We start from the raw sequence: 25,739 nt of genomic DNA, 5'->3' as shown, positions 1-25,739 counted from the left end.
CTGAAAATGTTTTTTTCTTTTCTTTTTGCAATGCAAAAATGCTTCGCTTATATTTGCGTGTAAATCACGCTTACAGTGCATAATTCCAACCCTTCTATTGCACACTTACTGGGGCTCCTTTTAAGGAAAAACAGGCATAAGAGCAGAAAATGTTTTAGAATTTGGCATCGTAGAGTACATGTGTAAAAATATTTCCATTTTTAATGTCTTACATCGCAAATCCCTTTTAGCCCAGAGTTCACCCCTGATCTTTTGTTGGGGGGGGGGGGATGGAAAAAAATTCTCGTGGTATTGAAAATCAGGATTTACGTTGTGAAGCCACAGTCAAGTGATGGATCCAAACCCCAGAGGAATCCGGGATATGTGGGCAGGGAGCTCTCCTGTCCATATCCGCACTCCCCTCCAACAAAACATTGTGAGAGTATTTTAACAAAATCCTCCCCTTGGGCCCGGATGTGGTTGGTGCAAAGTTTGCGACGCGGGGAATTTATTTCGCAAAACCGCTTCGCGCGGCGCAATGCGGTTTTGCGAACGTGCGTCAGAGATCATTAGCGCCGCGCGGATCGCTGTGCGGAATGGGGGAGGCTCGTGCCTCTGCAGGAAAGGAGGAGATGGGTAGGAATGGGGGGAGAAATTTATGATGTTTCAAGCAGTCGGGGTGAGCTCGTACCAGGCCAGGTGGCGGCCCGGAGGATGCGCCCGTCGATCCGTTAGCGTTGCTCGTGTACGCGTGCCAGCTTAATTCACCGCACTCCACACTCAGCCGCATTCTGCCGGAATTGTATGTTGCTGCGCTTTGTGTAAAATTCAGAGGGTTACATTTTTACAATTCTGTTTTTTTACGTTTTTAACGTGACGAATGCAGGAAAGCGCGCAACGATCAGCATAAACATGGTCATAGTAAGGCCTCATAATTGTGGTGTCGCAGGCAATGGCGGAACAACGGAAAGGAGAGAGGAAGAGATAGAAAAGATAAAGGAAAAAGGGAAAAAGATTCGGAGTTTTAAATTGCACTTTAAACAGGCGTCGTATGCCACCATGGAACGTTGTCAGTTGAGGGCGATGCAGACAAATTTATTGTACCGTGCTGCATCGTCTACGCTCCTTGCCTTTACACATGACCAGCTTGTTGAAGCTTGTTCAAATTGTCCGCTATGATACACCATGGAGAGGCTCTCATGCAATAGCGGATTGACAAAAGGGTTGCGCGTGTACACGTACCATACATTAAACAACTTGGCAATACAAGTAGGTTTATTCCTTGGCTCTTGGGGTTGCTGGAGTGTAACCGCTAACGTAATTCACTATCAGTTTAACACGTAGGCTTTCGCGACCAATGTTTTTCATAATCAACGTTTTTGGGTTTAGATCGCGTTATTTATAAATGTGTCGTAACCCTTCACTATGTTTACCGCGCAGGTCTGCAGAAACCGTTTATTTCGTGACGAGCGGTGAGCGTTATCTGCCATTGTCATCGTGGCTACTGCACGCCGGGTTGCTGAATGTCATAATTTGTGTTAATGTTTAATATTGCCACGTGTGACATTGAGCAGAGCGTTTGTGAGACGAAGCATACGTCTTTCAATGGTGCTGCCTAAGCAACAGCCGTTACTTATTCGCTTTTAAAACGCAAGTCGCCGTCACTTTTACACGCGGCGTTTTGAAAGGCGAGGACGGACAAAAAACCACTTGCATTCACTTCGCGGAAGAGAGTGAGGAATGCCATATTTTATTTACTTCTTTGGTTGGAAGAGGAAGATGCTAGCTGTCGCGTCTGCGAGATTTGCGTTGTGGTTCTTTACGGTCACTTTGATCTCTGCGCGAGTTTTAATCCTGGGTTCAGAAAGCAGATAGCGGTGATCGCAAAACGTCCGCGGAAAGGGACCGGCTCAAGCAAGCTTATATCGTAGTGATCCTCAGCTGTTGATCTCAGGAGCTATAGATTGACAAGAGCGAGGGGGAGGGAGGGAGGTGAAGGTGGAGACTGGTAGGAAGAATTCGTAAGGAGCAGGAAAAAGGAGAGAGGGGAAGAGTTGTGGGAAGATATAAAAAAACGCAATGGGGAATGGGAGTCAAATCAACAAAAGGGGATGAACTCTTCCTATAAACTGTCATCAATCCTTGCGAAATATCCTCTAGAAATACACCCTTTAGTGAAGGCGTTTCTAGGCCGTTTCACGTAACTGTAGATTGTATATGTACATGTTTGTGTAACTGACAGACACATCGTTTTCTATTTATTGTGGATACTGATCGCCAGGGAATATGGCAATGCTTTAATGAAAAGATGTAGGATGATGAGTTTTAAGTATTTAGTGTTTGGACAAAAGTTGCCTGTCTGTACAGCACACTATGCGTGCTGTTTATCTCTACATCTTCTACATACATCATTTATTTAATAAGTCTCCACAACACATTTTGTAACATTAAGCTACATAATCTAGCATAATAAATTGCTACAGTTTCCCGAATGATATATAAGAAATATAGTTAATTATTGACGTAAAAAATAATGATTGTAAAAATATATATATGATCGAGCGTAGATTCCTTTTTTTGGTCGCGTCAGTTTTGAACAGGTGGAATTTTTATAGGACGTCAATTAGTTGTAAAAGTCAGGGTCATTCGCATGCGGAGAGGGGTGGTGATCTTCTTGGCCAAGAACTTGTGCTGGAGTTGGGGGAGACTTGGTGAGTGGGGCCAAGCTGTTGCGTGGGAGAGGTGAGTGTGGAGATAAATGCTCCCTCCCAACTGACACGGCTCCGCATGCTGTGGTTAGGTGATGTGTGTGCCGTGCCACGCCGTTACGGTTCGACCTGTGCAACTTTTTTTTTAACAAAGACAAAGATCCCCCGTATAGCCTACACACAGGCTGTTGAGGCAAGGGCTGTTAGCACGTGTGAAGCCCGGCACAGCACACGAAAGGGGGTGTCTGGCCAACGCAATGAAACGGCCTCATTTGTCTCCCCCATTGCTGATGTTTACACACCGCTCGAGGTAATCATTTAAGGCCGAGTCAACCTACGGGATGCCCAGGGCCGGTCCAGATGTTCGCCACTGTTATTGGTCGTGTGCGTGAATCGAACTTGGGTCGCTGGGTTGGTAACGCAGTGTGCTAACCACGGCACTGCCGCTCCCACTCACGGACACGCATCGCTCTCCCGCGCGTGTTTGGGCTGTACCGCGTGTTGTTGGGAATGGTGTCCGACGTTTGGCTCCACGTGCTGGAAAGGGAACTTTCAGACGTCGTGTCGGACAAGACGCAGCACAACCTTAAAACACATCGGAGAAAGCTGTACAGCTCAACAGCGAAAACCTACGCACGTATACACATGCACACACACCTCCCCAATTTCACAACGTATCACATATATGCTTGGGAGGTTGTGACTTGTAAACGAAGGCAAATTTCAGAGTTTTATCAAGAAAGCCTAGTTAAAAAAAAAACCCCAAAACAATTATAGTCAGTTCCAAAACAAATTTAATGAGCCGTACTATTACGAACGATATAATGACGGAATAAAAAAAACACGTGACTGCATGACCTCAGTTGCTTTGGAAACATTTTCGGTAAATATTTTCTAGGCGCAATGCAGAAAAACTCTTCGAGCAATCGATGGCGACGCCGTGTTTTCTTTAAGCGGGATAACGGCGGGCAGCAGGCGAGCTGGCGGGCAGGCAGGGCGGGCAGTCGGGAGCTGCCCTCTCCCACGGGGCTGGCTGCAAGATAAGGCCACCTTATGGCGGCGGTGGCCACTGGGAGCCCGGAAAGATGACCTCAGCCTCAGGAATGGCTGAGCGAGAGCGGATGCCCGAGCCCTGGGCGTTGTGTGCGTGGCACTGATAAGGGTGGCGCCTGAAGAGAGGCTCGCGGAATTCGGCACACCTCGTTTGTTTAAATCGCTATCGGCTTGTCGTCTGGCTGTGGTTTGCATTATCACGGCGGCGAGGCGAAGCCAGGCTATGAGGATAGCGCCCCCGACCCGCTGCCCTGAAGAGCCGAAGGGCACTGACCCTTCTTTTTAACGAAGTGAACTTGGCTCTGCCATGCCGTTGTCACGAAGTGGCAATTTATAGGTCAAGTTTTAACACAAACGTGCTGGGCCTTGCGCGTACAAGGGAAAGATTTTCCGTGGAGGTTTTCGTCGTGCGTTTATTTTTAGTGCTAATTCAAACTCAATTTGTGTTACACTTAAGCAAGAACCACAGCAGCCACTCATTGGCACCTCCGATTAGCACGGTTATCTACGCACAGCGCGAAAGAAGTTCAACATACATACAGTCCATTGAAAAGCACGATAACATAGATTTGTCAAATCTGTTCTGCTTGATGTGTTTTTCGGGGTTGTAGCGCATGTCGGTGGGCACGACGACCGACGTTTCGCCCCGCGTGCTGGGGGCTTCTCCGGGAACTGTGTTTGAATTCAGCTCTGATTTGATTTGAATTCAGTTCCCGAAGGAACTCCCAGCACACGGAGGCACACGCGGAACGCCGTGCCGAAATGACGCGCGGTGCAACCCGGTGACACACGCGAGAGAAGATTTGTTTGGTAAACCTGCTCGGAGTTATTACGTTTATCGTTTAGAAATTGCCGTAGTTCTTGCTTGAATAAATAAATATAGTTTGAATGAATACAAAAGCACTTTTGTGGTTTTGTCCATACAATATTTCTGTTTTTGTTAATGCTAAAAGGATAGGTAGTTGTCTAAAAACGTCGTTTATTTTTCATGAAAACTTTTCCTTCCTTAACCTCGGCGATTAACGCGGTTGATAATTATTTTAAAGTCGCGCAGTATGCGCACATTGAAATTTACAGGAATGGGGAGTATTTTTTTTGTTAACTACCAAGTTTTTTTTTTCTTCAATAAATTATAGGGATTGAGTATAATTATTGACTAAGACCACAATCGTCGAGCATCCATTCGGCGAAACAAACCCTGGCGTCGTGCATCAAAACCGTTGGCCAGAACGTTATCGGGAAATGTTATTAAGCAACAAAACATGTTTATGTTTTAAAGTTAACGGTTTAACTGTGAATATTTTGGAAATCGGCCTGTTTCCAAAATATGTTGAAGTGTTTGCGTTTACAATATTCATCGGGGGTGCGGGGGGGTAGTGGTGGTGAAGAAAGCCGTATGCTTGTAAAGGGTCAGGACAAGTTAAAGTGTACAGTGTAAACAAGCCGGTAGAATGCCGGACGGACACCTCTTGTGCGTGTGAGTGAAATAACTTTGGCTCGCTTCTACCGTAAACCTTTGCCAAACTGCACCGGGCTGAACATGCCGAGTAGTAAGTACTTCATGCTGACTCCGTGCGTGCCTGCACATGTGGCGCAGTGCAGTGCGACCCCCACGTCGAGCCTGTGTTTCCAAGGTCTTCACTCAACCGTATGATACGCAATGTAACGATACCCACTCTCCTACGAGGCGATGTGGGAGATCAATACCGCGGATCCTGTTAAAACCGCGGTGTTATTCTTTTCGTTTATCGATGTGGACAAAAAAATCACAGATGATCGCTGAAAATTGGAATTTTGTTTTAAAGACCCTGCAGTTTTTTTTGTGGATAATCGGAGTCGCTGATAATAGCGATGTGGATAAGAGGCCTTCTGGTTAATGGCAATGGTGACCGGGATAAATCAGAAACACGGAGAATGCAAAACATGGCAATTCGGCTGTACAAATGTACTTATTGTTTCTACTCTTTGGTTCTTTCGGTAAAGTCACGTAGGTAGAAATAAAACAAAAGAAATCACGACGTTTCGGGCGCAACACAAGCGTTCGTCTTCAGGTGAAAATCGCGAGAGCCGCGATGTCTGCTGCCTCACAAGGCACAGACTCCGATTATCCACAAGGCAGCAGACATCGTGCTGCTCGTAGCAGACATCGCGGCTAACACGGTTTTGACCTGAAGACGGGCGCTTGTGTTGCGTCCGAAACGTCGTGATTTATTTTGTTTAATTTCTACCTACGTGACTTTACCAAAAGAACCAAAGAGTATGGATTCCTGCAGTCACGAAAGCTTCAAATACTTATTGTTTATTGATGTAGAATTAGGAGGGGGCGGTGAAGGGGAGGGCCTGGAAGACATATAGTTTGCGATCTGCTATTGCTTCTTGAAGTAATCGGCTCGTTTGCTGGCGCATTTGCGGTCACGTGGGCGGCACTGAGTCACTGAGGCTCGATGAATGAGGAGCAGCTAATAAATAAACCGCAAGGAAGTCATTTATAAACTTTTTCACAAGCACAGTTAATCCGCAATTCAAGACGCACCGCTTATGGATAATCACGAGTTAACCGTATAGTTTTAAACATTGCATTTGATTTTCACGCAGCAGTGGATAGAGCGCGGTGAAAATGTTAAAGCGCGTGGAGAGATGCGCGCGCTCGAAACGCGTGCAGAACGAACGTGCGCCGTTTGCGAGAGTTGATGTGTATCGCGTGCGCGTGTTTGCGTGGACGTGTGCATGCGTGTTTGCGTGGATATCGCGTGTTGCGTGTGCATCTTTGCGTGTACATGTGTCGCGTGTTTGAGTGTTTGTCACGTGTGTGTGTTTTCGTGGATGTCGCGTGTTGCGTGCGCATCTGTGCGTGGACATGTGTCGCGTGTTTGCGTGCTTGAGTGTTTGTCACGTGTGTGTGTGTGTTTTCGTGAACGCGTGTGATCGTTACCTGTGCAGGCAAGAACGAGAGCCCAGTGTTTGCCCTCCCACTCCTGCTGCGGGAGTCCCAAGAGCTGGAGGAGTTGTTCCTGCAGAGCTTTTCCTGGGAGACGCACTGTCACGCATGCTTAAAGGAATCAAGGCGCCAGTAAGAATATTTGCTGACTATGCCAAGTTCTGTGAATAATAATAAAACACTTTGCACTTTTTTGCAACATGTTTTTCACACATTTTCAATATTTACAATATGCATTTCCAATATGTATGCGAGTGTGTATGTCTGATAGGTGCTTGCTAACAGCACTTGTCTCTACAGTTTAAGATTATATGCGGGATCATTGGCTTGTTTAAAAATATATTATTGCATTTACATGTGGTAAAAATCCAGGTTACATTGCAAATTGTGTTTCTATATTTGCAAAAAGACCAGCCAGGGCTTTGTCAATCCACTGCTGGATGAAGGCTTCCCCACGTTGTGTGTTTCATAGGGGGGGTTGTTGGACCATATTTCACCACACTTGTCAGCGCATGCTGATGAAGTGAGATGTGGCACCTGGCCAGAGCCGTCCTTTAGGGTAACGGAGAATCGTGGGTGAGCGTCCCGGGCCCCGCGCTTTGGGGGGCTCCACGCCTCGACGTCACGGTGTCAGATGCAATAATCCCGGTTTAGTTTGAAGGTATCGGGGTGGGTGGGGGGCATCGCACACAGAGTTGAGTTGCCCCGGCCCCCCCCCCCCTCCACCATGGACGGCCTTGTAACCAGCACCGGTTCAGATATCGCTCGTCACCATTGTTAGCCGTGACCGGTAGTCGAACTCAAGTTGCCAGGTTCATAGTGATGTGCCACCGCTCCGCAGCACGTGTATACATGTGCCTTAAATTATTATTGTATTTTCATGCCCTATAATTTATTTGCATTTTGTCAGTAAACTGAGTTGACGAGTGATGGCCAGCTAAGTTTGGCTCACACTCGCCCACGGTCGGGTTTAAGTGTTCAGCACATGTTTAATTTATAAAATTCCAAATATAACGCAGATGCTTGAAATTGTTGACGATTTCATCAAACAATAACAATTTCCATTCGGGTTCATTTTACAATTTTTTGTTCAAACAGAAGAACATTCGGTTTTTAATGTAACGTTACAAGTAGAATTATAACACGGATGTATCATTACAACAGGTATACAGTGATGCATATTTGAACTTCTCCAAAATTCTGATTACGTTTGAACGAATTCTTCCATTTAGAAATATCCTATGATTTACAGCTATGGTTTGGATTAAAATCTATTCGTAGATTTAAAACAAAATATCCAGACCCAGCTTGAAGAACTGGCCTTTGATGTGCCTTTTTTTGGGTCACATTTTCATGACTTTCATAAATGCTTGTGATATTACAAAAAGTGAACGGTACTGGAACAGTGGTTCCTGCAAGGGGTAGCTCGATACCAAAATGAGATTTCATCAAAGACCCCTGCAAACATGTGGAGGATAGTAAGCCCTCGTGGTATAGCCACGGTGGTAACTCACGTTTGAACCGCTTGCCGCCGGGTGTCTAGAAAGTCAAGGAATGCTACTTTATTTTCGGTGTTCTCTCCAGTGAGAAGCACATCGGAGTATTCCAATATTTTTTTCTCAAATACGTCCCCAATTGTACCCCGTTTCGCGCTATCGGCGTCATGTCACGAACGGCAGTGTCCGTTCGGAACTCGCACAGAGCAGTGCAACCCTTGGTGTCGGGGAAGGGTGCCCACGGAAGCGGATATGACAGAGCTACCTCTGAGATCCCTTTAAGTGACCTGTTCCATGCAGTCGACGACAGCGCTCTCCCACTCGCTCGGCATCTGAGACTAACATGTTAAATGATGCTGATATGTGGATTCACTTTCGCTTATATATGCTCTTATTATGCTTAAACGCACAGTCATCCAGAGTAACGCATAATCAGTGTGTATACAATCGTTCTTTTTTGTATTTAACGGTGGAGCGTGTTTGTAAATAACATGTACAGCATTGGTTTTAACAAGCCTGAGTGGCTGATGAGACCTCGAAAGTCGAAACTGCTCCAGAGTTTGATTGCTTAAACAATTCTGCTGGATCATATTTGTCTGAAAAGGCTGACGGACTAAAACATATATGTTTTTGAATCTATATTTGGAGATGGAGAATTAAGTTTTGCTTGTATTTGCTTTTAACCAATGCAATGTATTTCAAACCTTCGTTTATGAGTTGTTTTATGTACGTAAATTTTTCCCTTTTGTCGCGTTCAAAACAGTCTGTATTTCACGTGGGGTCTTACAAAGTACACCATGTTACCTTAGTGATTATGGACAGAAAGTACATCCATTGCTTTGGCAATGCCTGAATGTTTTCAAATTACGACACACAAACCGCAGCTAAGCTAATACGGATTATAATAGGCATACAAGGTGCGAAAGTTTATTTTTTATATATGCATTTCTCCCTTGCAATACACCTTCTTGTCGTCTCTAGAATGGATTCTTGTTTTTTTTGTTGCAATTTTATTTTTTACAAATGGGAAAAAAGGTCCAATTGAAGGATTTTTTTGTGTGTTTTACAATATCCTCCATGGAAATTGAATGGAGCCACAGGAAGGGAGATCTCACTTGAGTTTCACAGCTTTGTTTTATTAAATTCCTGATTTATTCAATGTGATGTGTGTAACAAACCCAATACAGTGTTTGGGGGGGGGGGTTGGGGGGGGGAGACTTGAGAAGGCAGGAAAGACGATCGCAGCTTGAACATCGTCAATTTTCCATACAGCCTATGCCACCTATTGGTGGAAAGCATCTTTACACGGCATGTCATTGCATAATAGCTGCTAAGGTTGTGTAATGCCCTTAATTGTAATGGCTCTACAGTACAATTTTTGTTATTTTCAAACGTTATTTTATTTTAGGCGACGACCGCACCACAGCTCAGCTCCGAGTTCAGTTCCCGACTGTGGTTTGCATCGGTGACGAGTGATATCTGAACTGGCTCTAGCCACCACGCTACCTTGCACTGACCAGCACTGACCAAAGTGGTGAAGTTTGGTCAACCTCTCTCCGCCCCGATATCATTCGCCAAAGGACTGTAGAGTATTATTTTACTGTGGTGTGCACGTTAACGTGTGGACGGTCTGTGGTAAAAAAAACAATACAGCTCTTGAATATGTAGAAATAGATTAGATAGCAAACCACTCGGTTTTGTTGATGCGGTGATGTTGATTGCATTTTAAAAGACCCTACGAATTGTGTAAATGAATTGTCCTCTTCATTCTAATACAAAACACCGTAGTCATTCCATTGGTCCACCAATGGCACATTCAGTTCCAGAAGGAGGTATTTTGTAAGTGTATGTGTAAGCTTGTATTGCACGGCGTGTTTTCGAGTCTTCAGTGCTTTTAATCCCTTAAGTTGGGGCTCTCGCTCTTATCAAGCGCAGTACATTACCGTAGTTTTTCTCTTTTTATACAAAGTGAGTTGCTGAGCTTTATAGAAGCCTCTTAAAATTATATAAGACACTGATTTGCAGCTCCGCACCCAATTTCCATGGCAAATATTTTGTAGCTTTGAAAATATTTACATTATTGTGATTGCAAGCTTGTGCCAATTCAATATTTACACTACAATGGTTTATAGCTTAGCAATATGCCAGCTCGGAGAAGATCTGTATTTATACACTGTGATCGAGACGAGTGTTTCCCTGCAGCCCCCCCCCCAGTTTTATATAATCATGGTTCGTACATCGAGGGCTGTGTTAGCCTAATGACAAGTGCCAGGCCGTGATGCACGGCATGCTGACCCTGCATTTTCGTTAATGATTCACATTAACTGAAGTTGAAACTTGAAAGCATTCAGACATTAGTTCTGTCTTGCCAGTCTATGTGTACGTAACGTGTGATCACAATAGCTGTCTTAAATATGACCCAGTGCCAATAAAAAAATCCGTACAAAGTTGAATTGCTCTTAGGGACTTAGCCTTAGAGAAAATCGGACAAATTGATATTTTTTACTGATGGGTTGCCCAGTAAAAAAAAGCGCCTTTTTGGCCAAGGCGATAGTGTCACGCTCCATGCACGGACATCTCCTACCACCCTCTCCCCATGACATCATTGCACGTGACGTCATCTTGTTGTGTGTCTCGGAACATAACATCGTCACTTAACACATCTGGGGACAAAAACATGCTGGCAAGTGGTTACAGATTCCACGCACGTGGGATGATTTTTCTTCCTTGGTTGCGATGCAGGGATTCCAGCTGCTTGGTCACCTTTCCCAGTGTGGTGTCAGACTGGCACCCGCTCAACGCCACTCACCTGGGCACCTGCAGCCACTGCCAGGCCAAAGGGCAGCGGCGACGTCTGCATTGGCACAGGTAGAAAGAAGTCAGGTCTTCCTACGCTGAATCCGCTTAAAAAATGGTCATTGCCTGACGTGTGAGCCTTTTGGGTTTTTCTCTGATTTTGTTGTTAGCCTAGAACTTCCTACTGCTGGTCAAAGGCTTCCTCAGTTTTCTTCGATTCCTTCCCTTCCTGAGTTGTTCCTGCCCAGCAGTGGACTTCAATTTCTTTGACGTCCCCTGACTGCTGCCGTCTCTTCCGCTGTCTTCCTCTGCTCCCTCTGCCTCCTCTCGCCTTGTCTCATCGGACATTTTATTCATCATCTCTTGTCAGTTCTTGTGACGTGCCCTTGCTGTTTGCACTTAAAATTATGTTGCTTTGACAACGGCGTCGTCGGTGACCTCCTGTTTGCTGTTTCTTTGTTTATTAACTCGTCTCTTCAATTTAACTAAAATGCTTAATCCTACGTAAATATGAAACAATGTGGACCTTATTGTTTTGTTGTTATGAGGCCGAAAGTGTTGAGTTTTATTTGTTTGTGCTGGTGGACCACTCTCATTTTGTGAATGTAGAGGCCATCGGAAGCCAAGAGATTTATAGCTCATCGGATTCCTCCAGTATGAATAAATATTCTGATTCTGATAGGGGAACATGAAAGCTCCCACATAATTTCTTCTACATTGCACAAGTCAATTTGCAGTGTACGATAAAAAAGTATTTCACGAAAGATCATGACCGGTGAAGAGTTTGTATAGATGTTGAACTTTTTTCGCACCATACGTAACCAACCATGCTAATCGGACGGCCGCAGAAGCGCATCTGAAAGCGCAAGGATGACCGGAGTTTGTGTGATGTTTTAGGCTCATCAGTTCATGATATAACGGCTAAAGCACGCGCAATAATCTGCCATAGAGATAGAGGAGGAACAAGTTAAACGAGTGTACTATTTAAATTGGGCAACCTCGCGTCCATTATTGAGGCGCTTGAAGTGCCCTGTTGAAATCTCGCTCGCAGGCTTGCGCCGGTGACCGTGATGCACTTTGAGATGGGCATGGCGCACGGGGACATGGACAAGTACAGCTTCACTCACCAGGGAGCCGCCTACGCCGTGTCCGCGTTCATCCAGTACCGCACTCATCCGGACCACTTCATCGCTTGGATCCGCTCGCAAAACGGTAACGATCCAAGGGGTCCTCTTAAGCCATTGACCCAAAAATGGCTTTATTTGGTACCGCACGGAATGGAACAAAAAATTTTCCCCAGTGATTTTTCTGCAGTATTATTATTTCTAGGGCACAAATGCCTCTGATAGTGGTTTTTGTGGGGGAAATGTTGCTGGAGAAGGGTGCCGTAGCGTGCTTGATGGAGAATTTTGTAACAAAAATAAAAGTACGCGATGACAAAAATCCACAGAGTTCCAAAAAAATAAAAAGAAAGCGTACCGAAAGAACCAAGAAGATGAATCCCTGCAGTCACGAAAGCTTTAAATCGAAATAGTGGATACCGTCCATTGGTGTACATGGCAAATGGTGGGTACTGATAGTATTTTCCGTCCCAGGTGGTGCCTACCAACCAACCCGCTTGGTTCATGGGCTAGGGAGCGTGTCGCCCGCCCGCCCACCCGCTCGCTCGCTCGCTCCCCTGCGTGTGCGAGTGTCTGCGTCTGTGACCTCCCCCCCCCCCCAACGCTCAGCTTCCTCGCAGCGAATTCGAACGGCACTCAACCCACCACTGCGAACTCGGGGGGAAGCTCGTTCAGTCACCGCCGCGGTATCGTTTTACTCGATACGATATACATTTTTTTCACGATTGCAAATTAGTTTCCGATAACTTTATAATTGCATCGTTGTTATATTGGTTTTGTCCTTTGCTGTACTTCCAGTTTGAGTGGAGTTCGGTGACTGCAGTTCACTCAACAGAACCCTGCCCTAAGTCGTTTAAGCTTAGCAAATTTACAATCTGTAATGTTTTAACACACATTCTGTCAGTTGCACAATACTTAAGTAAGATAGCTGTAAAACTGATGATGATATATGGAAAACGTTTCGTTTTTAAAACAAATTTGCATCGTTACTTGATATATATTTAGAAAAGTAATTATTGTGTTTATTAATCCGTACATATTCTGCCAGGGAATGTAATATTTTACATAAAATAAAATAATCAAAGGATAACCATGATATTACGGCATTTTCCAAATCGCGCGATGCGATGATGATAGATCTCGCATCATGTGACGGATTGTAGTATCGTCATATATTATGCCCATCCCGAGTACCTTGAGTCAGGGGCAGGAGTGTAGTGTGTGATCTAATGCATTCGTGCTGGCAAAACCACAATGTGTGTATGAATGCCTCTGTGTATGCCTCGCGGTGTTTAATTTGCACTGTAAGGCCAGGACGTGTGTGTGGCTTGTGGAAATATGCACGGGAATACCTTCTGTGGAGGGTAAGGAAGTAAAACAACACGATGAAATATTGCCTCTGATTGTTAACAGTGAGAGCGTGGCCACATTTGCACATCCATGCATCACTTTAGCAATACAAATTATAGGGAGCTCTCCAGTAAAATTCAACATGACAAATATATGGGCCAAAATACAGTTACAATAGACCGCGGGCTTATTGTCAGTGTAGCCTTTCAGCAGCCTTCAAGCCTCTTAAGGCCTCGGTTTGAAAACAGCAGTCAAAGGGAATTGAAATAAATGTAGCTCATGCCTCGGTTGTACATATTCTGAGAGCAGAATGTTATTGAACCGTTATTTTTTTTCACTGTACTAGCGTGTGCGCTTTAGCTGAAATCAGCAAGAAAGCAGTGTTTTTACAAAGTGCGTGCATTATTCGGGTACAATATAATTCACTTGCTATTTTCCTCAACTCTAGAAATGTATTTTAGTTGTGACAATGGCATCCTTCGGAGCGTTTAGGAACACAGAATCGTCCAAGTGGCAAGGCCACATGCGCTGCCTTGTTAGACTGATGGGCAGGTTCGATGCATTGTTTGTTGGGCGGTGGCCCGAAATTGTTTTTCCGATGACGTACGCAACAAAGCGAACAGACAAACGTAGCTGCAGTAAAACATTCCGCGCCATCAGCCCAGTCCCGTTGTCCCCGCAGCCGAAATCTTTGCATACCGCGTAAATTTTACTTGCCGCTGATGGCACGCCGTTGCGTGCCTCCGCTGAAAGCATTTTCCCTTGTGTTATAAGTGAAACCAGAAACCCACCCATAAATCGGCGCACTAACAGATGAAGAGCTTGCACGCCATCATTTGGGCATCAACGTCCAGCCAAAGAGTGGACCAAGTGAATGGAGAGAGAGAGAGAGGGATTTTTTTTTTAAAGCTTGTGGCTCTTGGATTGACTCTGTCCAGGCATGGTGCTCCTCCAGTTCTTAAGTTTGCACAGTCTCGTTTCATCATCATCATCATCGTCATAATTGTCATCTTCAGCTATGGTCAATCCACTGCTGGATAAAGGCATCCCTGCACCGTTGCAATCTCTCACAGTCTCATTTACGGCCGATTCATCGTAGTAGTTTTTTTTTTTAAGTGTTGGGGCAGTGGTTTACGCATTGAAACTCTGAACCCGGTGACCTGAGTTTGAATGCCGGCCATGGTTAATATCTGTGGCGAAGTGATATATGAACTGGTCCCCTTTCACCAAACCGTACCGGTCAGTGTTGTGACGTATGGTCAAACAAACCGTTTGACCGGCACAGTTTGATGAGACCTTCATCCAGCATTCGTTTTGCAGACGGCTGCAATTTATTAGTATTGCTCTACAAGAGTGTGCATGTTAACATGTAAGCTGTCTGTAAAAAAATAATAATTGTACAGACAAATTAAAGAAGAGATTAGTTTATGTGCTAAATATGTAGACATCAAATCGATAGTAATTATTAGAATTACCCTTATTATTAATCATCATGATATTTATCATGTTCCACGTGTGCCGGGGCTGACATTTCCAATATCGTAAGGGACGGCACAGGCGCATATTGGAGCGTATATATTTGCGCGAACATGGATGTGTTTTATATCAGTCTGACCAATGCGACCTCGAAGAATGTCAACGTGCATTTATTTTCCAACGCGCGAGGGTTAAATTGCAACGATGCGGGGATGCGCGGCTTTTTTGTCGAAGCACTGGAACGAATCGGTCGTAAATGCGATGCATTTTATCGGTATTGAAAATTAACTTGCAGAAGAGGTGTGCGCTTAAGCGAATCATCCCTGCTTTATGGGGGGTCTGCGGGGTTGGGCGATGATCGTTGCGAGTGCCCGGCTGAGAAGGCACCGTATCAATAAAGTTCGATGCGACAGGAGTGGGGGGACGACACTGCATTATAGCAGCACGCATGATCAGTGTGCTCGAAGCAATCAAAACAGGTCTGCTCCGTCTCACAAATGCCGACCAAACAAGGGCCTTGTCTGGTTTTTTTGGGCTAACTAAGAGTAATGATAGGAAAAGGGAAGCCGGCTTAAGCCTGGGTAATGTCTTTTGCGGAGCGCAGACTGTAGTTTCATTTGCATTTTGTGCTGAAATTGCGCTCGCCAAATTTGTTTCCCCACCATTCCTTCAATTCTCCAATCGGCCTCCGTGCGTTCGGTTAGGGTTAGAAACCTTCAAAAGAGATGGGAATCGGATAGCATTTCCATGAAATCTTCTGTAATTGCCCTTTGAGTTTTTGTTGGCAGAGAGGCTGAGAGCCATTTTAAGTTTGCCTGGTGTCTGCCTGGATTTAAGTGGCTGTTTGTATAGGCCTAGCTAATAAAATGGACCTCGTGTGGGTGTTGGCATAGAGCTATTTTCTTGAAAGCGAGATACATCATCCGAGATTTGTTTCTGCTTGCTTCCCTTGATTAATGCTTGGTAAATTAAAGAATTAATAACTCTAATTGGATGTTCAGGGGTGGAGGGGTGGGAGGGAGAGGCAGGGGGGCGGTGGGTAAAATCTGTAACAGATACATGTGGTTTTTGTAACACAGCTGAATATCTTCTGGCCTTAGTTTCCGAAGCGAGAGTGAGAGGGAGGCGGTGACGCTGGGCAGCCTGCGCTGCACAGCGCGGTCGTGCGTGCACCGCGAACATCAAACGGCGCTAGTGGTGGTGCCGACTGATGTGCAATTTCTTCCTTTTCTTGCACCGGTGTAAAATACAGCAAATAGTGAGATGAGAAATGTTTTAAATTCAGGACAAATGACTAATTCCATAATATTGCAAATATATACCGCCCCATAAATTGTGTATGCGGTGGAGCGGCAATGCGGCGGTCAGCACCCCGCACTATGAATGTGGCGACCCGACCACGGCTAACATCAGTGGCGAGCGACATCTGAACCAGGCTTGGAGCCAATGTCTTTCACCATCCCCGCACTGGCCAGCGTAATGAAGTATGTTCAAACAACTCAAGGCCAAGTGGCATTGCAAAGCATTCATCCAGCAGTGGATTAACAAAGGGCTGTAAGTTTTCACGGTATGCATGTTTAAAATCCAGCCGGGTGCTGCAGCGATAAGAATGTTCAGTATGGTTTGCAGTCAGAAGGTTGCGATTTAAAATCCTAGTCCGAAGTCAACTCAACCGCTCATTCTTCTGGGCTCAATAAAATGAGTACCGCCCTGTGGGAAGGTCGCTGTGGTTGTCCTATGGAAAAAACTCTCCTGCACCATAGGAATGTGGATTGTTCACTCCTGGCTCAGGGCTTTAACATGGAGATGAGTGTCACCCTGTGCTCTTTTAAATAGGAGTGATCAATGAGATTATTAAACATATAATGGAAACACCACAACCATTATGAATAATAAATGAGTCACGTTCATTTGGTCTCATTCATTAGCAGCATGAGAGCTGATTCAAGGGCCGTCCTGGAAAACAAAACATGACAACCCACAATAGCTCCATCGTCGAGGAAGTTAAGTTTTGTTGAGAGCAGGAGAATTAAGTGAATCGTTAAGCTCATTCATTGTAACGCACTTTCTTCAGCAATGCCAAGACGGAAGCGCGGATGGCATGGAACCAGATAACACATGATGGGCCCTCGAGATCAAGGATGTTTTTCATCTTGACAATATGAGTGGATTGTCAAATGATTCAATGAAGCCATGATAGGTTATTGAATAAAAAATAAAATGTGGTTTAGAAAGTTTTTCGAGGACACCCCCTCATTTGCTAACGTACAAAACCTTTCGCTCATCCCACCTTGATGCTTTAAAAACCCGACTTGTGTGGCATTGAAACTAAACTATAAACTAAACTATTTTTTCTTATTTTACCAGGTAAGGTCCACTGAGCTATATAGCTCTTTTTCAGAAGCGATCTGGCCACAATTGATAGATCAACGAAGTGGCTTATCGTGTGGAAATTTATAGCAGCCCAATACCTACGTGACTTTACCAAAAGAACCAAAGAGTATGGATTCGTGCAGTCACGAAAGCTTCAAAGCAAGATCAGCCCTATACTCTTAGCGCATGTTCCTAAATGTGGAGGAAAAAACGGGCAGGACCCCGAGCAAAGTCAACATGACCACGGGGAGAGAGAGAGAGACATGCAAACTCAAATATACAACAGGTGCCAGGGTCAGGATCGAACCCACGACCTCCTGCATACCAGGCAAGGTAGTTAACATCTCCTAGCCACCGCGGCGCATTGATCCGGTTAGCTCTACTGGAATCGGTGCCCAGTGTTTACCTCCACCTGCCACACGTGGGACCATGTTCCCTAAACCCATTGGTGGTGGAGCCAGGGGGGTGGAGCAGTGGGGGCATTTGCCCCTCCCCCCACCCATCATTCCCTTGAAACTCCCCCAAAAATTTAATTTTATTGATATTTACCAGAGAAAATTCACTGAATGTGTGTTCCTTTATTATTAATGCAGGCCCCTATTGAACAAGCTTGAAATTTCAGGGTCGCCCGAACCAAGGGGACGTTTTTTCTCTCGCTCTGCCTCTGCCTGGATCTAAGCTCCCAGCTCTCCCTTGTGGTTGGGTGCAGTGCAGTAGTTTTTTTGCAGTAATGTTCACCAACGTCATTAAAACAAAAACAGAGCCAGGGATGACAAACACCACTTGAAATATGTTTTGAACTCTGGTATGCGAGTCGTATTTCCGGAGCGTTTATGTGCAGCGTTTATTGCAAGATCTGCGGGGCTGTAAGAAAATACCTCTCTTGGTGTGAAAACGACGTTTCGTACTTTTACTGAGCCGTTATTCTCCACCGCTCTATGCCGAAGCGCATTGTATTTGCGAGATATGCATCCTGTTAGGGGTATCTGTACAGTGCGAGACAGGGACAGTGTTGCAGTGGAAGGCACACGCTGCCCCATGAACCCAGATGCCCGAGTTCGGTTCCTGACCGTGGGTAACGTGAAGTGGCGAGCGATATCTGATGCTACCCCCTCACCAACCCGCACTAACCGGCGTAGTGAAGTATGGTCAAACAACCCCCTGTGACCGACATCGTGGGGAGGCCTTCATCCAGCAGTGAATTGATAAAGGGCCATAAACTGTACATACACTAACACACTACAAGTGCTTAAGTTTTGTTTTTAAAATAAAATACGTTGCATAGAAAAATGTAGATAAGCACTTAATGCTATTTAAAGTGTCTGATGATTGTACAGTACAGCATATGGTTACAGCAGGAATTTTAAAAACTTTTTTTTTAAGTCTGCAACTGATAAGGTGCAAATTGCTTGAGACATTTGTGTTTTTTAGATATCACACTTATATTGGCTGTTTTAAACGTCAAATTGGCATTAATCATGTTGGCTGCCAGACAATACCGCAGCCAGGGATTGTGTTTCAAACCTAAAGACATGAGCTCAGCTGCTCAACCAAAATAAAATGATGTCTTTATTATTGGCACAATGCGAGGACTGCAACTTTCCATCATGTACACGCATAGTCGGTTTCTCTCCCGCGTCCTGCTCACACTCTGTAACGGGCAATCATTTTAATGAAAATCACAGTCCTCTGAAGCTTTTGAGAGTACACAGATGGCGGTTCAGTTCACATTTCAATTTTACTGTGTTTTTGGGGCCCTTTTTACGTTATCTTTTTTTAAATCAAGTGCTAAGTTAGCATCAGTTGTTAAGAGCGATGGGCGCAGTGGTTCTCACACTGCGCTTTGAACCCGGTGATCGGAGTTCGATTTTTGGTCACGGCTAGCATCAGTGGCGAGTGATATCTGAACCGGTACTGAAATTCCGTAAGAACTCCCAATGACCCACACGGCCAGCAGTGAATCTTCATATTTTCATCATGGGAAATGACACATCCACAAAGAGCGTCGGTTATTATCTCTCAAAGCATGAACATTTTAAAAATAACGCTTGATGTTTTCTTAATTTCTAATCCTACCGGTATATTTAAAAGCGTAATTTTTTTTATTTACAGCCACATGCCATCGCTGAGTTTGGCGTCTGAAAAATTGCAGAAAGAATTAGATGGTGTCCTATACGTCTTATCCACATGCGGTTGTGTTTTTACTTGATTTTATATTGTCTACAGCTACAACAACAAATGTGAGGAAAGCGGAGAACCAGGGCACGCGACGTCCAGGCATCGGGCGCATAACAAAGCCTAGCAATAATCACCCCTCGCTACGATCCAGGAGACAAACAGACAAGGGCAAGGGAGAGAAAGGGAAGAACAGGATGTGAGAGAGAGAACAGGGAGAGGGAAGGGGGAGATCTGTGGCCGTGTTCGTGGAGTGCGCCGTGTCCGGCTCCCGACACCGGCCGCTTTTCAGACTGACAAGGCAACGTAAATTTTTCACTTGTCTGCCCCGTGGCTTGATCTCGAGGTCCCTCCGCATGCTGGCAGGGGTACCCGGCCACGGCACATTAGCCCCCGGAGACACCCCGGCACCCGCAGCTATGGCAGCTTTAATACTTTGTTTTGATAGGTGGGCCTTTGAAAGGGTTTAAATCAATTGTCAGTGGCATTTATTAATTAACAAAGCGACTTGCTTCAACGGTGATTTATATGACATTCGTCATCATGTTCGCCTTTCACTAGTTGTTCTGAAGCGAGCTTGTGTGTTTGTAAAAAAAAAAATGCACTTAGCGCGTGTTTACATTGTGTGGGTTGAATATGGGAGCGCAACAGTTGCTGCATAAGCGAAATAAAAGTTAACAAATGTGTTTCTGACAATGGGACGCAACGCAGAATTGAGCAGCGTGTCGGTTGTGCTCGCTGGCAGGTACGTGGCTGGAATGCGACGATCTGAACGGGCCTTTCTGCGTGGAGAGAAAGGAGGTGAGCGTCCCTCCGGAGCAACTTCACGTTGTCTTCTGGGAGACGGTGGCTTCCGCGGACGCGGAGGGAGGACGGACATCCGGTGCGGAGCCTGGAGACTTCCGGCAAGACCACGGAGAGCTTGGCAGCCAAGCAGTGGCAGCGGATGCGAGAGCAGACCGTTCATGTGATGTGGAGGATCTGGACATTCCCGATAGACGCAGGGAGTCCGAACGTTGCGACTTCCTTCGGGGTGACGGGCGTCGCGACGAACGGAGGGTGCACTTCGCTGACTGCCCTGCGGCAATGTCCGAGTCGTGTGCAGTGAGAGCAGCAGGCCTCTGCAAGGTGCCCGGCACGCGGCCAGACTGGCAGGGGCATAACGAAAGTGAAGGTGTGCACAGCGCAAGGGGGTCCTGCGTGCCACGGGACACGAATGAACAGATATACATCGATCAGACGGTCGGTATGAATTCCAACAAAGGTACCCACGGTACCTCGATTGACAAGCAAAGATTTCCGGTCAGTGTTGAAAGCGGGACGGCCGAATCGGAATGCAACGACGACGCGAAAGCGACGAACGATGCCGGCAACGTGTCCGCAAAAAGTGTCGCCATAAGTCCGGTGGACGGTGCGCTCGAACCCGCCGTTAAAAATACAACCGACGAAGCGGCAGGAAAGTGCGCTGACAAAACGTCACCGCAACGGCGGCACGCTGCCAACGTGGCGATCGTCGCCGCACCGGCACCGCGCTCTCTTGCGGCAGAGGACTGCGGCAAGTTTCACGGCTGCCAGCTGAGAAGAGATCGCTCGCCGGCGCCGATCGCGGACGCGTGCCCAGAGATTCCGAGCGAGCGAGGAGCACCCGGCGAGCGCGTTGGAGTGACGGAGCGGAGGCCAGCGGGCGACGTCTGCGGGGGGCGAGGCGAGGACGAGCGGGAGGCGTGCTGGGAGCTGCACTCGCTGCTCAAGAGGCTCGGCAGGCGGAGAAGGCGGCTCGCCTCGGTGGACAAATTCATCACCCGACGTAAAGCGGCGCTCGCAGTTTGTACCGCTCGCTCTTCTGAGCACCTTCACAGTTCAGTCGCGTTCATTAAGCGCCCTGAGATGCCGTAGCTTGCAAGGGTATATTGTCTTTATAGAAGTAGCTTATAGCGTGTCACATGTGACATGTGAACGTTCAATACATGCAAATCATTGTCCTCAAACGTTTAATATTTGTGAAATATCTTTTGAATTCAAAAATAAAGTATTGTTCATTCAGAAATGTAATTTTACATTCAAAGATATGTTAATTGTGGTGTGCATATTGAGCATTTCATTAGACGGGTATAATTTTACGGATGTATATTTTTCCCCAACAACGACAGTGGTTGATTTTGTGTACCGCGTGCTAAAAAACGTGCACACGCCACGCTCTCAGGCCTGCTGCTGGAGGAGGACGGAGGCTGTCGAGGAGCTCGTTGTGAAGGGACGGGGCCCGAGTCCTCACCTCCCCAGCAGACTTCCACGGTCCGCAAGGAGCAGGCGTTGAGCGAGGGACCTGAGAACGTTCAGACGGAACGCCAAGGACGTCTTGCCAGCAGGGGAGCCTTGACGGAACCACCGCGGCCCAGAGAGGAACGGCATCCGTCCGACGTGGAACATTCACCTGCGAGTGAGCCGAGCGAAAAATGTGAGAGTCCTCACCGGTTTTATATGGGACACGTGTCTGCGGAAGGCTGTGATGGAAATGTGGACAGGCATCACGCGTGCAATATAAATAATGTGTCGACTGAGGGTTCTGATGAGGATCTTGAAGGACATTACCTGACTCCCGTTTATGATGCCTCTGTTGACCTGCTTAAGGAAAATTCGGAAGAAAGTCCTGCATCAGATATGATGGATTCCTCTACACAGGATCTTGATGAAACATTTGGTGGAACTCACCAGATTTTAGGAGAAGACGTTCCTCGTAGAGGTGCCGAAACATTTTTATCAGAAGACCACCCGGCTATTGCAGGACACGATTATGAAAATTGTTCTGATGGAAATCTGGAGGACCAGCATGCCTTCAATGTGACGCAAGCATCTACAGAAGGTCACCATGAACATTTACAGGAATACCTCCTGACTCTCGTAGAATACTTGCCTGCGGACGATCCCAACAGAAACCTTGAAGGGTTCTATACGTGCGACATCACTCGCCCATCCGCAGAAGGTAATCAGGAGATGCTGCAAGGACAGCACGCGACTGTTAAGGAACGTGTATCTGCAGAGAATCTTGATCAGAATAGTGAAGCCATATTTTCGCACAATGTCTTAAGTTTAGAGACTCAAGATTATCAAAATCCCAGTTTGGTACTGGACACATCAATAAATCCCATTGATCAAATATTGCAACGGGCACCAAACGAATCGCAAATCGTCCCTGAGGAGGTGGGAACGAGGCCTGACGAATGGAATGAGAACCGGGCGTTAAAGCCAGCTGTGTGGACGACTACCGACGACGACGACGACGACAGAGGTGCGAGCGAACCTCCGCAGAGCGATTCGGAGCACGCGTCAACTAGCGAGGGTGCATCGGGCGGTCAAAGCACGCTTGGCAAAAAGTCAAGCGAAGGCGATAAAAACCCTGGCAGAGGAGCGGACGTCGGTGCCGGTGGACGTGTGCCAAAAACGAAAGCCACGTCGGCCTCTCGCGGGTGGGGCGGGACGGAGCGAGCGCGCGCGCCGTCAACGCGCCGCAGAGCCGCCGCTTTGCCCGCTCCGGCGCTTCAGCGGTTCAGAGAGAAAGCGCTGAGGCTGCAGCTCCTCGCGGGCGAGGACTCGGCCAGGTTCGGTGGCTACCGGCCGAGAGAGAAGGAGGGCGCTCCCGTGCTGCCCAAGGGGTCCGCGATCGCTGCTGCGGGGACCACGGCGGTGGTGGTGGTGGCGCCGTTAGGCAGTGGAGAAGAAGTTGCGCTCGAGCCAGCTTTGGCAGGGGAGTGTGGCGAGCGAGTTCGGTGTTTGGCCGTCGAGCCGCAGGAAGGAAGTTTGAATTTGGCGCAACCGAGGGGGGATAGCGGCGAGTTAAAAGCGCTGCTGAAGAGGCTGGAGAGAAGGAAACAACAGCTTGCGATGGTGGAGGGTGCTCATCGTAAATGATCACGTCCAGGACTTAATTTCTTACTCAGTATTGCACAGGTCACCAGGACACTGGAGTTAGGCACCTGACCAGTAGCCACAGTCATTGCCAGAGGTATACTGGATGCGGTGTGCTGGGGCGTGGAAGTAATTACCGGGTCGCTGAGCCGGAAAGACCCGACTGAAAATAAGGCTTGATAATGTCATTCTAGATTTGAAGTTGTCGTGACTGCAAGGGTCCATACTCTTTGGATAATGTCATATTTGTAGTGTTTTATTGTCCGCGATGCAGTTTGTTTCAGCGAGAATGCCATTTGCAGGATTTTAGAAAGTTCTTAGAATAGTTTCGTTTAACTCTTAAAACATTTCATGTTAACGTTTCATGTTGACGTTAATTTATTCTGAAATAAATATAAGTCACATAAAATATATTTATATGTTGAAAAATAAATGTTGTGCGGATTATTTTTGAGTCATGCCAATAGTAAAAAGCACGTAATTTGTAGAGAAGGGATTTATGATGCAGTATTTTGTAAAAAAATATATATATAGCTGGCACATACACTTTGAGAATCTTAACGTGTGATTTGTAAAGTACTTGTCTATGTACATAACATGTGAATAAAGTTGCAGTATTATGAAACATGTTCCTGTATGGTAATTAATACCGTGGTTGTTACTAAATGTAGAAATATGGATAGATTCTAAAGCAGTTCACAGGTTTGGATCATCCCAAAAGTTTATGAAAATAAAAATAATAAACACGAGTAATAATTTACAGGCCTTGGTAACTGCACTGCTGGATGAAGGCCTCACCATTCACTCAGTAATTCCAGTTGTTTGACCATACTTCACCAATTTGTTGATTAGGGAATGGTGAAGATGGTGCCTGGGACTGGTTTAATTTATCACTCCACTGACCTTCGCCATGGCTGGGAATCGAAACCAGCTTCATAGCACAGCACACGAAACCATTGTGCCATCATTTCACTCGATTCATAATGTTAATAAAATGTGTACATTTTTTGTTACAAAAATATTTGACAGTCTTACACATATATTGTCCGTAGAGATAATCATGGCCAATGTTATTAGTCAACTGATAACATTAAATCATTTTACTTAGCTAACCACGCTTAGCAAAATACAATAGCTCTGATATTTGAATTTAATTACGTAATGTTTCAGCTCTAAATTAAGATAGCTTATTAAAACGTCAGTGAAATTGTTCACACGTTTACTTAAAAGAGTGGAAATAACACACGGTGTTTCTATATAGTCTAATAGTCTATCTGTGAGTGCAGGTAAAGCATTTAGGGCATGATACGCGTGGCAAAGTGCCATGCATTTGTTTTGATAGTTGGAGAAAATGTGCCTAAGTCTTCACTACCAACATCACCGGGGCAACATCACCGTAGGCGAAGTGACGTAATAATCTGGCCCACGTTGCACAAATTTATACCTATAAATGTATTGCACAGATATATAAACATAAATATACATTCACAAGTGAATTGTGGAACGTCACAAATCACGTTGCCACATCTATTTAAGGAAACGGGGATTTCTCCACAAGGCTGGCTGTCGCCTGATGAAGCTAGTTGTAATTACTGGCGAAACGTCGTACTCGGATTGTGGATTTTCTCTCCAACACACCGGTGTGCTGTACTAGTAGCGAATTGGCATGTTCTGTTTACGTGACAAACCTTACAAATTGTTGGTGGCGGGTTTAACGACATTTTCGTGATCTAACCCAAAAAAACCTATATTATAATTGTGGAATGTTATAATACATTTAGAGTATTTGTTTCACATGCAGTCAAAATGTCAGATTTTGAAAATTCCGTCATTTGTTGTCATGAGTGAAGGCCCTCCACAGCCTTGAGTTAATTAACACATCATCATCATCGTGATTGTCATTCATTATGTATATAGCGTCTCCCATGGAGTACGTCTCGAGGCGCCAGAGGATAAACAAAAACTCCCCAATCGTTTGAGACAACTCGTTTTGTGACGAAGTGACTGCAGCCCAAATGTGGCTTCCAAAAAGATTACACGGTGGTATTAGCCACAAACACACACGCGCGCACGCACATGCATATATATAACAAACGAGAATAAACAACATCGACAAATCTTCAAACTGTGCTTGAGACCACCACTCAGCGGGTCTTCTCCACTTCAACACATGCACGAAACCGATCGACGGAGCGAGTAGCCCAACACATTTCTCCCCTGATTGTGACCGGCCGTGCCTAATGCGCCGCTCGGCCCTGCGAGCATGTAGCGGGCATCGATCATTTTGCGCGGCACGGCACCGTAGCGACGCACGGGCGGCGTTTGTAGCTCGGCGTCCGGGTGCCCCCGGGTATCAATGTTACCTTTTTTT

General features: G+C 46.0%; 1 protein-coding gene across 3 annotated transcripts in view; it reads left to right on the top strand.

The window, feature by feature from the left end:
- Positions 1-23,899, top strand: part of USPL1 (ubiquitin specific peptidase like 1) — a 35,641-nt gene extending 11,742 nt beyond the window's left edge. For all 3 annotated transcript variants that reach the window (XM_078865042.1, XM_078865041.1, XM_078865040.1), the window contains 5 exons: positions 6,681-6,810; positions 10,917-11,042; positions 12,022-12,182; positions 20,211-21,272; positions 21,669-23,899. In XM_078865042.1, the coding sequence (XP_078721168.1) occupies positions 6,681-6,810; positions 10,917-11,042; positions 12,022-12,182; positions 20,211-21,272; positions 21,669-23,371 (3,182 nt within the window). In that variant the 3' untranslated portion in view covers positions 23,372-23,899. The remainder of the gene's footprint in view (positions 1-6,680; positions 6,811-10,916; positions 11,043-12,021; positions 12,183-20,210; positions 21,273-21,668) is intronic.
- The last annotated feature ends 1,840 nt before the right edge of the window (positions 23,900-25,739 follow it).

The sequence above is a fragment of the Lampetra fluviatilis genome, chromosome 19 (assembly GCF_964198595.1).
Source record: "Lampetra fluviatilis chromosome 19, kcLamFluv1.1, whole genome shotgun sequence".
Classification (NCBI taxonomy): Eukaryota; Metazoa; Chordata; class Hyperoartia; order Petromyzontiformes; family Petromyzontidae; genus Lampetra; species Lampetra fluviatilis.
This window is presented reverse-complemented; position numbering and strand designations above follow the sequence as displayed.